We start from the raw sequence: 15903 nt of genomic DNA, 5'->3' as shown, positions 1-15903 counted from the left end.
GTATGTTTGTCATCACCTCATAAGATGATATTCCAACAGTGTGGACCTGGCTGAGACAAAATAATTGCTGAACCACCATTTAAACTGCTGTCTGCACATATATGCGGTCTAAAACGAACAAAGGGACACATCCCCTTTGTTATCAATTATCGAATCATTAGCAATTTCACAATCAATAGCCCATTTAGTGAACAAAAAAGGCATAGGCCACTAGTATAGTACCGTGTGTAACAAGCCACAAACTACATTTCTTCTCTGTACTCGATTAACACCAATCTAAATTCATAACTATATGGGAGCCATATCAAGTATTACATCCATAACTTCACAATACTTAAGAAAAGGCAAGACTGAAGTTGGAAGATAAACTCATTATTTTGATGTTGAATAAAATATTTGACAGACTTTAGTTATCGTTGGAGAAGAAATGGAGATACCTGGTAACACAACTTCATATCATGCAAGCAATCTTGGCAGCATCCCAGCCATGGATAAGAATAATAACACCATGTTATCATTTGAGAAGAAATGAACCAGCCAGTTTACAGAGCTTCTTATCATGCATCATTCCAAGTTTCCATCCACCTATACACTTAAAGAGTGAAAACACAAAATTGTTTTCCTCTTGCCAACTCTTTGTCTTGCAACCCAAAAAAGAGAAAGAAAAATGAAAAAAAAAAAGAAAAAGAAGAAAATAGAGCTCAATGCCAAAATCATGAACACAATTTTTTCCCTATTCATCTTCAACCTAAAATCACTGTGCTAATGCAAAATAAATAGATTGGTCAGACTTGAATCCAAGCAAATTCCTCTTTGTAACTCAAGCTTGCCTCACATGAAGCTTCACACGTGTAAACCGCAATAGTGGACCAATCAAGACAATCCACATCATCCTTCACACCAAAGTAATAAAGAAGTTGTGGCAAGATCTGGAATCACCAAAAGTACCAAAGATTTCAATAATGGATAAGGGTCTAGATCAAAAGGGAAATACATGGTTGAGTGAGCATGATGAGGGGACATGAAAATTGTGCAACCGAAGAAAATGAATAATATATATAGAAAAACCAGAAACATTAAAGGTCAGGTCCTCTCAAACAAAGAATTGATAAGGGAGGGGAATTCTGTACCTGGAATTCAAAAACCGAAGGACCACCGCAGTAGCGGCATTTAGGTGCATCAACCTGAGATGGCCGACCACTTGAAATGGGCCACACAGGTTTGGCCCTTGGACTCCTACAATATCTGTTATTTTTAAACAAAAAAGAAAAAAATGGATTATACAAGGTTAAAATAGGTTAAAAATATAGTGTAGGTCAGTGAACAACAGGAAATCAAAATCAACTTTAAGATCTGAATGGCTCAACTCTATACATTTCATGTTGTCCTTTTTCTCTTGGTATCTATGTTTTTAAAAATATTGAAGTGTAACCAAGTTACATAAAATGTAAAGATAAGCATCCTTGTACTGGAGGTCTGGAATCACCTCAATACTTGCTCAGGGGCCTTGCCTATGCACTCTTGGAAAGAGGTCCAACTCTTCTTGTCATCATCCGCCTGAATAGAATACCAAATTGCACATAAGGTTTAAAACAGATAACCATGACCCCAGAAATCATAGTCACCACAATCCATACCTCAAAATGCTTCAACAGTGCCTTGAATGTTTCATCACTTCGGTCATTTGAAACCAAAGAACTGCTGTATCCATTATCTTCAGACATCTCTATGTCAAATTCACATTCATCCTCATTTATGATCTCATATTCTGGCCACAGAGTGTTACTTGCAACTGTTTACAAATGAAAAGTATTCATCAGGGGTGAAATTCTGAAAAAATCAATATCAAGGGTAGCTAAGCCAAGGAAGCCTAGAAATTAATCACAGATTTTTAGAATAGCAGACATGATTGTATGATCTAAGGCATAAAGTTTCATCTGCCAACTCAAAGGGATGGACTCTAACTCATTTGTGCATCCATCACTAGCAAACAGTTTCAGACATCATGGCCTATGCATTGGATAGAACAAGGTCTAGATATAGATTAGATCATTATAGCCACCTGATACAAAGGTAATGCCACCTAAGGAATGACTAGATATTTCACATTCCATCAACAAGCATGCCTGCCATGTAAATATAAAAGTGGTGCTTCCTTCTTCTACAGCTTTTTCTTTTGTTTTGATCCTTCAAGGGCTTTCTTTCTTCTGTGACTGATGGCCAGTCAAGGGTTTTCTTCCTTTGGTGACTGATGGTCAGTCCCATCAGTCTCTTGGTTCTCAAGAGATCTAACCCCTAGCTTCTTCCAATCTCTTATCCCGCTGAGTCCCTATTATAAAATGGCCTTCTTAGTCAGTGTAGTATGGTTTCCTAAGAGTATACACATAGTTTCAAAGGGCATGCTAAAGGGTACCTAAGCTCAAGACACAACCACTCCCTAGCTATAGTGCCTTGTTGAAGAGGCATGCCTTATCTACTTTACTTTTCCTTTTCAAACACTTCTATTATTGAAATTTCTAATTATATATTGAAATTAATATAATTTCATTACGTTTTTGTTGAATGTTTCTTTTAAATATTTGGAATCTTGAATCTTTTATTGATTGGATTAGATTTTGAATTATATTTTATAAAATTGATAGCATCCTAGGTCAAGTTTCACTTCACTTAGGCATGCGAACTTGTGTTGCACCTTGCACCTAAGCTATAGGAGACTTTTGCACCTTGCTCCTTTTAAAACTATGAGTACACATAATCCTCTTCTTCGTCTTTTAATTGTTCTGGACACCTTATTAATTAATTGATTGTAGAGCTCATTCCATATTCATGATCCGATTGTCTTAGGATTCCAAGCCTCCAAGTCTTCTAAATGTTGGTAATATTTTCAGTATACAAGTCTTGGCAGTTGTCCACTCCTCCCCTAATGCACATTTAGAACACTATAACTCAGTATCCCAACAAGAAACCCTATCCAATTTACTAACCTTTTTCTAGCTTGTTTGAAGTGGTTCTGTTGTTTACTGGGATAGAGTTAGATGACTCAGAGGAAGTTTTCATTTGTCGACAAACAAACTTATGTCCTGAGCGCCAATGCATAACCTGCAAAAGGGACAACAAAAGTGCATACTTTTGTTATGGATGGCCCCAAAAAAGAGAACATAACCAAAACTACAAATCCCTGATTACCTGGTGTTTCTCTGAGCAATAGTGAGCTTTTCTGCAGCTACTGCAAACCTTATCACCATTCCAAGTACCACACCAATTACAGAGTCGTGCTAAAACAAACCAAAATTCAAACACATGAGAATTTCAAGAATACTTGTGACATAGGAGCATATGCAAACCCCAAAATTTTGCAGATACATTCATAAAAGGGTCAGGACTAGACAGAATATTACCAAAACTATTTGCATGCACTATAAAGCACTAATCCAGATCTTTCAATTTATGTGTCACCTTTTGGACTCAGGGAGCCTCAAAAAACATTTAACATCCACCTAAAAGTGAAAAGTTTAGGACCCCTAAAACAATGTGTTTGCAGATATGCAGTTTTCAAGCTTGGGGAAGGACAAAATGTTCAATGATTTGGAAGGTGTTTTATTCATGCATGCACAACCTATTTCCTGGTATTGAGTCAGTGGTTAACTATAACTAGATAAACATTTAACATGTCAGATGACTTCTACATTTAGTTAATTGGTTATAATTTAAAAATGGAGAACAAAAACCCTATAATATTTGGTTCCATCAAAATACTAAGGAAAGGAAAAAAAATGTTAAGAAACACAATTTTATCATGTTTTGTTTATCATAAAAAAAATACAAAAGAAAATAAAATACAATTAAAATTAATTAAAAACTTATGCATTTTCAAATTATTTAATTTTTATATAGAAGAGAAAAATAAATGAAATGAGTTTGAAGAAGCATGTAAAAACAATTTATTAACTTTAAATCTATTTTTTATTTTCCTTCACTTTTTCTTTCATTCTATTTTTCCTCTCTATTTTCTTTTCCTTACATTTTCCCTCAAAATTTTCAAGAATCCAACATAGGATAAGTAATAAAATAGAAACAAGTCAAATGTGTAATCCAAGCTTGTTCCTTTTCATTTTAAATAAAAATAAATTCTGTAAGAAACTCCATACATTGTGTCTAAACTTTGAAGTATTATCATTTTCACTATAGACGGTCAGTGCAATGCCTTCAACAAACCATGATGAACATGAATCCTAAAATTTGCAATCTAGATATAACTGAGATAGAAAAATTGCATAGCAGAGCTCAAGAACTTGGGATTGAAATTTTGCAGATGTAGTCATGATTATACTTTCCATAAGAGATATACAGATTTAACTTGAACAATGAAATTAGAACAGAAAGCTACCTCCAATTCCAGAAGGTTTGTCAGTCCCATCACCCCTTGGAGGCTCACTTGAGTAAAAAGGATTGGAGCGGGGTAATTGGCAACGGAAAACCTTAACACTTAAGAAACCATCATGATCGGAAACATACGTAAGTAAAAAGGAACTAAAGAACATCAGAAACTGATGATTGCCTCTTATTTTAATTAAATAAAAATGATGTCTCCTAAGATATACCTTCGAGATGCTTTCTCTGGTGGGCATTTCCATTGCTCACGTTTGTCTTGGAGAATACATTCCATTGATGTACACATGAACACAAATAAAGACCGATGAAATGTGGATTCCTTTGCAGAGATTGGTGCATAAACCTAGGAATTCAATGATAAAAGACAATTATCATCATATGCCATATTGGAGAAAACATATAAAGATTGACAATTCTCTCCATTTCCTTCTCAGCAAAAATCCAACAAATGGGTCCCCTTTCTTAAGAATTTGCATTTCACCTGCTCTTTCAAGTTGGAAGCAATTGGATGGCAAATGTTTCTCTCAAGATAGAGCAAAAATAAATAAATAAATAAATAATTATAAACCCAGCACATTCTTGAGGCTTTTAATATAAAATGTCCATGGGGAAAGATACTCCAAACCAAAGTTTCTTCCTGAAATCCTTTTTATCTAAACATTTGAAGCCTAAATGAAAACAAAAGTAAAAAATTTTTTAATACAAATTTAAGGAAAAAAACACTTCAGAATCACAATACCTGAAGCAAAAATTGTAAAGGCGTTTGACAGATATCGCAAAGGGAAGATTTTCCTGAAGGCAAATTAATGGGATCCAACCATGCCTGCGCACAGATAATTTGAATTATTCAAAAACCCAAAAAGTTGTAAATTATCAAGAAGAAGAGATTAACAGATAAGCTCAAGGATTCAAAACAGACAGGCAGGCCTCCAGCTTTGCTAGGAAACATATGGCAGAGAAGGGACCAGCCATTCTTAGGCTTTTCTACAAACCCTAGCGTCACTGGTTCTGCTTCACAGTCGTCGTCGTCGACGTCATCAGAGTTGGAGTCGGCGGCTTCCCCTTCTTCTTCATCTAGGTCTTCGTCTTTAAGGGATGATATTTGGAAAGCTTTGAGCTGTTCTTCCACGGAGTGTCCATCCAGATCCATTTCCGTTTCATCGGGCATCTTGGCTTGATTAAGATGAAAACAGTGGAGGCAAAACCCTGGAGGCTAAAACCCTAAGCAATAAGGGTGCTCTGGAAGACAAAACAGGTGCCGTTTTCGGTGTAAAACGGTGCGTTTTGAGAGGAGATGAGAATTTCACGTACACTGTAGGAGGAAACGTAAATTTACAACCAAATCCCCTCCACTTTCATAGAATCATAATAACAACAATCAGAGATAAAAAACAAATCCCCTAAAAATTCAAAACCCTAATTACACATAAGCCCAATTCCAATTCTTCCCAAAAATAATAATCATAATAATAATAGCGCATTGTGCAAGAATCCATAGTTCCCTTTTTTTTTTTAACTTCCCCATTCTTTTCTTTGCTTGAAAGAAAAGAAAGGATTTTCTCAAAAAAGAGAGAGTTTGAATCTTTTTTTTAAGGTATTCCCTTATGTCTTTGTCGAATTTTTTTATAAAATTCGGGAAAACTGAATCGAATAAAAAATAAAATCACAGTCTTTTTTGTGGACTCAAGCGTTCAAATAAAGTTTTTTTCTTGAATAACTAAATTCATTATAATTATAAAAAGGAATTTAATAAATAATTTTTTAAATTATTAAATAATAGGTCTTTTTTTCTTGTTTTTAGTCCAGCAAAGTAAATGTAAATAGTAAAGAAAAAAACAAGAAAAAAAGAATTATAAAATAATAAGAGGTAAAACTTATGCATTGGTGCTAGTTAAGCTAGTGTTTTCTTTTTTGCTTAATTCTAAATATAATTTAAAACTAAATAATAATTAATAGTGTTCTATATTAAATATTTTCTTTTATAATATTTTATTTTTATTAAATATTAAAAAATAAAAAATAAAAAACAAAATGTTATTTTTTTTATTTAGAAAAAGTCAAAATATTTTATTTTTTCTATTTAGGAAAAAATTTATAATAAATAAAAAAGTAGAAAAATAAACAACTTAAAGTATGAAAGTAAATTATTTTAAGTAAAAAATAAAAAAATAAAAAATAATCCATGACTCCTTTACTTAAGTGTAATTGGATTAGTTTCGGGTTGATGAATATACATTTGAATTGATTAGGTTAATAAAGATTATAAATAAAACGACTCTTAATAATTAGAATTCTAAACCTTTTAACAATAAGTGAGATCATATATAAATTTATAACATTTGTTTAGGTGTTCTTTGACACTCATGTTTTATGTTTTTAAAAATAAAAAGGATATAAAATGAAAAAAATTATTTTATGTTGTAGACTGAGAATAAATGTGACTCAAATAAAAGTAAAGATGACTATGTATTACTTTAATAATATATATAGGCCGGGGGGGGGGGGGGGGGGGGGGGGGGGGGGGGGGAATCAAAGATAAGTGTTGAGAGAATGAAAGAAAGAGAGGAAGAAAATTTCTTTCTTTTTCTCGAGATGCTCCTTACATGGGGTGTAAGAAGCATTTTATAGGCTTCAGAATATGAACTCTCATTACTCATCTTAAAGATGAGTAAATGGAGTTCATAAATGACCATCAATGTGGTCATTCACCACTTCATTTACAACACTCCTCCTTGGATGACCACCATATTAAAAGAATATACCTCATTAAAACCTTTCTAGCAAAAAAAAACCCTATAGGAAAAACCTAGCGAAGGAAAAAGAGTACAATACACTAACACTCTTTTACAAGCATACTCCTCCTCATGTCGATATCCTTGAGTTGACGTATTCCAATCTTGTGTATTAACTTCTTGAATATTAAAGTTGACAATGATTTTGTGAATAAATCTGTTAGATTATCACTTGAGCGTATTTGTTGCACATCAATTTCACCACTCTTTTGGAGTTTATGTGTATGAAAGAATTTTGGTGAAATGTGTTTAGTTCTATCTCCTTTAATATAACCCCCTATTATTTGTGCAATGCATGTAACATTATCTTCAAATAATATTGTCGGGTCACCTTTGATAGAGAAGAGTCCACATGATTCCCGAATATGTTGGATCATAGATTTTAGTCATATACATTCACGACTTGCTTTATGAATTGTCAGTATTTTTGAATGATTTCATGATGTGGTCACCATTGTTTGTTTGACAGATCTCTATGAAATAATAGTACCATTGCAATTAAACACATAACCTGTTTGTGACCTACCTTTATGTGGATCTGAAAGATATCCTGCATCTGCATATCCAAGTAATTATTGCTTTGATTCATTTGAGTAAAATAAACTCATATCAGTAGTTTTACGAAAATAACGCAATATATGTTTAATACAATTCTAATGTCTTTGAGTTGGAGCGGAACTGTTGCTAATAAATTGACAGAAAAAGCAATGTTTGAACATGTATAATTGACAAAATACATAAGTGTACTAATAGCATTAAGATATGGTACTTCAGGACCAAGTAACTCTTCATCTTTTTTCGCAAAGACTAAATGAGTCATTTTTCATATCAAGTGATCAGACAATCATTGGAGAACTTAAAGGATGCGTTTTATCCATATAAGAACGCTTCAAAACTTTCTTAATGTATGTTGATTGATGTACTAAAACTTCATTTGGAAAATGCTCGATCTGCAGGCCGAGACAAAATTTTGTTTTTCTAAGATATTTCATCTCAAATTCCTTTTTCAAGTAATTTGTTGTTCTTATGAGCTCTTCAGGAGTTTCAACAAGATTTAAGTCATCAACATACACTGCAATAATTGCAAATCCGGTTTCTAATTTTTTAATGAAGATGCATGGGCATATAGGGTTATTCACATACCCTTCTTTTAGCAAGTATTCGCTAAGACGACTGTACCAAATGCGTCTAGATTGCTTTAATTCATACAAGGATCGTTGTAACTTGATTGAGTACATGCTACGAGGCTTTGTACTATTTGCTTCAAGCAATTTAAATCCTTTAGGGATTTTCATGTATATATCATTATCCATGTATCCGTATAAATATGTCGTAATAACATCCATGAGATGCAGATCCAGTCCTTCTAAGACTGTCAAACTAATTAAGAAACGAAATGTGATTGCGTCCATGACAGGAGAATATGTTTCCTTGTAGTCAATACCAGGTCTCTGCGAGAAACCTTGTGCTACTAATCGCGTTTTATATCTTATAATTTCATTATTCTCATTGCGCTTTCGTACAAATACCAATTTGTACCCAATAGGTTTTACATCTTCAGGTATTTGGATTATAGGTCCAAAAACTTATTATTTTGTTAATGAGTTTAACTCTGTCTGTATAGCTTCTTTCCATTTTGGTCAATCATTTCTATGTTGACATTCTTCCACATTTCGTGGTTTGGGATCTTCATTATTTCTTATGATATCAGAGGTCAATTGGAAAGCAAAAATATTGTTAATAACAATATTATTTCGATCACATTTTTCTCTCCTATGTACATAACTTACTGAGATCTCACAATTTTCAGGTACCTGTGCCTCTTTAGGGGCTTTTTGTTCAATATGTGCCTCTTCAAGGGCTTCTCATTCAATATATGCCTCTTCAGAGGCTTTTTGCATTATTTGTGTCTCTTTTAGGGCTATAGATTTATCGATTTTAAACTGATCAGTCATTTCGATAGCCTCTTCTAGAGTGCCAAGTTTTTCTTGGGTTCTCCTCTTCCGGGAAGTTACATCATTTGAGCTAACATGTTTACCATGCTTTAGGCGTATCTTAGTTTCATTTGTTAACTGTTCCACAGAGACATCAATCTATGTTGAAGTATTTGCAGTCGGGATATGCGACTTTGTCACTTTCTTTGTATCAATGAATGCATCTAGTAATTGATTTGCAAGATTTTGCAAATGAATGATTCTTTGAACTTCTGGTTCACATTGATTTGTACGAGGATCAAGATGGGTCATAGTAGATGTCTTCCAACTAATTTCTCATCGTTCTTCAGGAATCAATTTTTCTCTCCTTAATGACAGGAAAACACTCTCATTAAAATGACAATCCGCAAAGCGGGCTGTAAAAACATCGTCTGTTAAAGGTTCAAGATATCTTATGATAGATGGAGAATCAAAACCTACATAAATCTCAAGTCTTCGTTAGGGACCCATTTTAGTGCGTTGTGTAGGTGCAATTGGTACATATACTGCACAACCAAAAATTCATAAGTGAGAGATATTTGGTTGTTTTCCAAGCACAAGTTGTGAAGGGGAGTATTTATGGTAAGTTGTAGGTCGAATACGGACTAAAGCTGCAGCATGCATAATAGCATGTCCCCAGGCGGAAGTAGGTAATTTGGTTTTCATTAGTAATGGTCGAGCTATTAATTGGAGGCGTTTGATGAAGGATTCTGCTAAACCATTTTGGGTATGAGTATGAGCAATAGGGTGCTCAATATTTATCCCTACTGACATGCAATGGTCAATGAATGTTTGAGAAGTAAATTCACTAGCATTATCAAGACGTGTTGTCTTAATTGGATAATCTGGAAATTGTGCTCGTAATCTGATTATTTGTGCAAAGAGTCTAGCAAAGGCAACGTTATGTGTAGAAATGAGACAAACATGTGACCACCTAGTAGAAGCATCTATTAAGATCATAAAATAACGGAATGGTCCACATGGTGGATGGATAGGCCTATATATGTCCCCATGTATTCTTTGTAAAAAGATTGGTGGCTCGGATATGACTTTAGTAAAAGATGGTCTAATTATCAATTTACCTTGTGAGCAGGCAGCACATGAGTATTCATTAGGTGAAAGAATCTTCTGGTTCTTTAGTGGATGCCCATGTGAGTGTTCGATTATTCGACGCATCATTGAAGACCCTAGGTAACCTAACCTATCATGCCAAAGGACAAAAACTTTTGGGTCATTGAACTTCTGGTTCACGACAACATATGATTCAATAGGCTTTATAGTTGTATGATACAACCCAAAGGAGAAAGCCGGGAGTTTTTCCATTATAAGTTTCTGGCCAAATATAATGGAAGTAATGTAAAGATATTCTACATTATCTTCATTCATAGTTTCAATATGATATCCATTTCTACGGATATCTTTAAAACTGAGCAAATTTCTTCTGGATTTGCTAGAATATAAAACGTCATTTATATGGAATCTAGTTCCATTTGGCAACGTTATATTTGCTCTTTCAGAGTCTTCAACTAAGTTTATATTACCAAATATGGTATTTACATTAGTTTTTATTAATGTCAATTCGAGAAAATATCTTTTATCTCGAAGAATTATGTGTGTGGTCGCACAGTCTGCGAGACATAGATCATTCTCATTCATCTTGAGACCAAATAACACATGGATTTCAGATATAACAAAAAAAACAAGGCATAATGTAAATAATAAAGAAAATCAGATGTAAATATAAGATATAATAATATATTATTTCATATATAAAGTAACATCAATCAATGTTAATTTTCTCATTATTTATCAAATGGTATGTTTTTTCATTGGGACCTTCAAAGAAATCAATATCATGGTAGGTTAGATCAAATCCATCACCATCGGTAAAGTTTATCTCTATCTCTTTTCCTTTTGCTTTTATTGATGTTTGATAAAAGTCAACCAAATGTTTGGGCGTGCGACAGGTACGCGACTAATGTCCCTTCATACCACATCTATAACAATTATTCTCATGGTTTTTAGGAGATTTATCTTGTAAACACTTCTCATTTTCTTGTTTTGCCTTAGTATTGTTCCACTTCTGGTGGTGCAATAAGACTTTCATTTTCTTAGAATTATTACTATAAGAACCATGGTATCAGAGATTTCTTTCACGACCACGTCCTCGTCCTCGTCCACGAGTTTGGGACGATATTGCATTCACTTCAAGTAATGGTTCAGATCCAATTGGATGAGACTAGTAATTTCTCATCAAAAGCTCATTATTTTGTTCAGCAACAAGAAGACGTGATATTAATTCAGAATATTTTATAAATCTATGCTCTCGATATTGTTGCTGCAAGAGCACATTCGAGGCATGAAACATAGTAAAAGTTTTCTCTAACATGTCTTCTTATGTTATTTTTTCTCCACACAACTTTAATTGAGAGCTGGTTTTGAAAAGTGCAGAGTTGTATTCACTAACAGTTTTAAAATCTTGCAACCTTAGGTTATCAAGCTTTTGGGAGAATCAAAGTTTTCTAGTGGATATATCTTTCCTTCAAATTACTCCATAGAGTAAAAGGGTCATTTACCGTAAGATACTCATTTTTTAAACCTTCATGGAGGTGATGACGAAGGAAAATCAATGCTTTTGCGCGATCTTGCAGGGATGCTTGATTTCCTTCTTTGATCGTAGTTCTAAGGTTCATTGCATCAAGATGTATTTCAGCATCAAGGATTCAAGATAGATAGTTCTTTCCCGAAATATCAAGTGCCACAAATTCAAGTTTTGTGATATTCGACATTGTCAAATAACTTCAGATATATGACAAAACAATATTATTAGAATCAGTTATAATAACTTGATAGCATTGGTATAAGTTTGATTATAAACAAAATCAAATAATTTGTTTACAACTTTTAACAATATATAACAAAACAAATCAACAATAATATAAATATGTAAAATTTTATCTTATATAAATAACTTCAAGTTTAAGATACGAGAATTACCTTTAGAACAATTCATACTAATAACATGTTGTAAAATGAAAATAAATGTGACTCAAATAAAAGTAGGGATGACTATGTATTACTTTAATAATATATATATATATATATATATATATATATATATATATATATATATATATATATATATATGTACGTATATAGGGGGAAGAAATCAAAGAGAAGTGTTGAGAGAATGAAAGAAAGAGAGTGAGAGAATGAGGATGCTCCTTACATGGGGTGTAAGAAGCATTTTATAGACTTCAGAATATGAACTCTCATTACTCGTCTTAAATATGAGTAAATGGAGTTCATAAATGACCATCAATGTGGTCATTCACCACTTCATTTACAACATTTTAAGATTTATCTTTAAAACAATAATGATTTTTAAACGTTATTAAAAATTGTTTAAAATATTAAATTTTTTTTTACTATATCAAATTGTAAAAACCTTTTTTTAAATATATAAGGTAGGTAAGTGCATACTATAAAAGTTACTATATTTAATATAAAAGTTATTATTATTATTATTATTATTTAAAAAAAAACCATAAAACAAAAAAACAAAAAATGTATTCATAAGAGTATGTAAGGTGCGTTTGACATTGATTTTAAAAAATGTTTTTAATCTTTCTAATATTTGAAAACTAAAATTTTTCAAATATTCCACTTTCTAGAATCACCATCAAACACACCATTACAATTACCCGAAAGTTATTCTAATCTTCAAGAGGATGAAAAAAATTTCTTATTCTATTTGATAGGAAATGAAGTGTTTTTATAGCACTCTACAATAATCACTTTCATGGTAATTAATAAACAATGCTATAAAAACTTTTCAACATGACACATGTTACAATGACATAATCATCTATTTCTTTTAATCTAGCCAAGATGGGTTTAATATGTATTAATGGTCATATTAGTAAATCTCCAACTTTAGTCACCAAATCAAGACCTTCAAACTTGTCCTAAAGTCTCTACCACTGACGTGTATCAAGTTCATTTTACATCCTCAAAGTCTTATTCTAGACTTGGGCAAGCATAATAAAATCAAATATTTATGTCAAGGGTAACACTTTTGAGAGGAATGTGGGAGATTGAGCATATACTACTATGCACCAAGGCTCATGGTGCTTTGTAGTTGCTCGGGTCAAGATAACAAAATAGGATATTAAGAAAACATAATATTTGAAAACATTTTTATTATACAAAAATTAGACCTTTAGTAAAATTTAAAAAATCACATGAAATGATTTTTGATCTAGCATGTAGTAGATGCTTAAGCCAAAATCACTTTTTTTTTTTTTATCATGTATCCTATTACCAATACCTTTGTTACAATAACTTTTTATTTATTTATATCCAAACAATAATTAATGCCTTATAAACTTATCCTTTTTTTTAAGTTTTTATCAAAGTAGTGTTGATAGAAATGTTGCAAGACACTTTTAGAAGAATTATCCCCAAAAAAAGTGTCATAGACCCATAAATTAAGGATGGTAAGTAATGGTTGAAAGAAGAAAAGGTAAGAAAAAAAAAATGATATTTAAATTTTTTGTTCACCTAGTCTTACAGGTCATCAAACAAGATAGTAAAAGGTAGTGAAATGTGATAATGGACAATAGTAAAAGAATCATTTTCTTGGAAAGTTTCATACCCATTACTAGAAGATGTTGAAAAAGGATATTACTTTATTCTTTTTCCCATATAAACTTTATATTCACCAAGTTGCTAGTAAGGTTGAAAATTTAGTGATTTTTTGAGGGAAATTTCCAATATTAAGAGTGTTGGGAATCTTCGTATTACTTTTTGAAAAGTTTAAGGTCCAAAGATAATTGTTTCACCGTTCAATTCTTCATCATAAACCTAGAATGAAACCACATTAAAATTAAGAATTATTATGTTTTACAATATAAAAGCTTTTTATCTTTTGCAGAGAACTTTACTTTCCTAGTTATCCCGATCTTTCGTTTCACATAAAAAAAAAGTAAAAATGAGAGAAATGTTTATTTATTTATTGGGGTGATTTCTGGATGGTTTTTGACAGTTTTTCAACTTTCAAAAACTACTCCCTTTATACGTGGGATCAGGCTGCATCAGCCTGGCTTGGGCACCCACCCAACTCCAACATAGACTCGTGAGTTATTTGTCCATGGAATGAAAACTAAGAAAATATCTAAATAAAGCATACATGTGTGTTCTTGAACAACCCTATGTAAAAGTGAACACATTAATTTAATGATTATATTTTGTCTAGAATTTCATGAATGGTGTGGGGTAGTGCCTTAAGGGACGGTGTGGAATAATAGTATAGACCAGAAATTTTGACTTGAAATGATTAATTTATTATAATATATCCACATCAAAGGAAAATGCTACCTTTTCTATAGCATAACTCACTTCTAATCATACGGACAATAAGCACGTAGCACTAAGCATAAGCATCAGGATTTGCCAAGAGGAAGGCCTCAACAGGCTTAAACAGCTCCGTCGCCTTCTCTTTCCCTTCCTCTATATCCTCATCTCTGAACACAACATCTCCCACTGTCTCGTACTCACTCAACATCCTGCAAATGCTCCCTCCTTCACCATCATCCATGAACTCAATCTCATACGCTGCGGACCTCAGCTTCTCCCCCATCACATCCCCTTCTATCAACGTGAACTTGCACCGACACTTCTCATTATCAACTTCATCAATCCTGTGCTTGATGTGAATGCCTGCACACACACACACACACACACACATATATATGTGTATATATACATCACAGTGATGGATTAGGCTTAGGCCTTAGGCCTTGGCTCTTGTTCCATAATCGGGAAAAATGGGTTTTTTTGTAAGTGTGATGATGGACAGACCTCGGGTGAAGTTGGTTAGCTTGATGGTTCCAACTCCTCCATCTCCTTGGATGATGTCAATGCTTTTGATCGACTGAGGCATGAGCTTGGGGCACAGATTGTGTGAGTCGAGTATCAAGGCCTTGAATAAGCGCCCTGGAGCTACCGGCGATTCGGATTCTTGGGCGAAACTGACTACCCCCATCTTGATTTTTCCTGAGAAAATAAGGTGACGAAGGAGAAATTCGATGGAAGAAGATGATTGTTGTAAATTTATAGAGAGTGATGCCTGGTAATTTATTTTACTTTAGAGGCCACAATATTCAAAGTACTACAGCAGTCGCTTGTGGAAAAAGAATCCCGTGTTTGACCTCCCCTTCCAATGTTTCCAATGTTCAGTCAAACCACTTACGGAATTTCAATTCGAATCTTTGATTATCATATCCTAGGAAAACAACTAGAAGATGATAATCATCCATTGGATTTTCTCATCTCTTGTTGCTTAGCTGTAATGAAAACATAGGAAGAAAATAAAATATGATGGAAAAAAAATTAATACAATTTATAATGCTACATTTGCTTCCCAAAAAATATTAAGAAAAGAAAAAAAATTGTTAAAGAAAATTATTTTCTCATATTTGATTTTATTATGAAAAATATGCAAAAATATCAAATATAATTAAAATTAATTAAAATTTTATATATTATCAAATTATTTAATATCAAACATGTCTTAAAAGTTTTAGATGTTATTGTTATGTTGTCAAACCTTCAATAATAACAATATTACTTCAAGAACATAAAAGATAAATAATTCATACAAAAATACGAAAAGTTTTAATATGGTTCAAACAACTATATTTACATCAACTTATATAGGATAGAAATCAAATACAATTATTAGG

The 15903-nt window shown here is 32.8% G+C and overlaps 2 protein-coding genes across 2 annotated transcripts; both read right to left on the bottom strand.

Moving 5' to 3' along the window:
- Nucleotides 1-102: 102 nt before the first annotated feature.
- On the bottom strand, nucleotides 103-5717 carry LOC117918513 (programmed cell death protein 2). The gene is made up of 10 exons (XM_034835236.1): nucleotides 5312-5717; nucleotides 5132-5215; nucleotides 4602-4735; nucleotides 4388-4485; nucleotides 3187-3275; nucleotides 2985-3099; nucleotides 1638-1792; nucleotides 1487-1557; nucleotides 1131-1245; nucleotides 103-929 (listed from the first exon to the last, which is right to left on the bottom strand). The coding sequence occupies exons 1-10, from the start codon at nucleotides 5558-5560 to the stop codon at nucleotides 786-788; spliced, it is 1254 nt and encodes a 417-aa protein (XP_034691127.1). The 5' UTR covers nucleotides 5561-5717; the 3' UTR covers nucleotides 103-785.
- An 8725-nt stretch (nucleotides 5718-14442) lies between these two features.
- LOC117919290 (pathogenesis-related protein STH-21-like) lies at nucleotides 14443-15222 on the bottom strand. The gene is made up of 2 exons (XM_034836435.1): nucleotides 15020-15222; nucleotides 14443-14878 (listed from the first exon to the last, which is right to left on the bottom strand). Exons 1-2 carry the CDS (start codon nucleotides 15201-15203, stop codon nucleotides 14589-14591), a joined length of 474 nt encoding a protein of 157 aa, XP_034692326.1. The 5' UTR covers nucleotides 15204-15222; the 3' UTR covers nucleotides 14443-14588.
- Nucleotides 15223-15903: the final 681 nt, after the last annotated feature.

Source organism: Vitis riparia, chromosome 7 (assembly GCF_004353265.1).
Source record: "Vitis riparia cultivar Riparia Gloire de Montpellier isolate 1030 chromosome 7, EGFV_Vit.rip_1.0, whole genome shotgun sequence".
NCBI classification, from domain to species: domain Eukaryota; kingdom Viridiplantae; phylum Streptophyta; class Magnoliopsida; order Vitales; family Vitaceae; genus Vitis; species Vitis riparia.
Note: the sequence above shows the minus strand (reverse complement) of the source record. Positions and strands in the feature narration are given on the sequence as shown.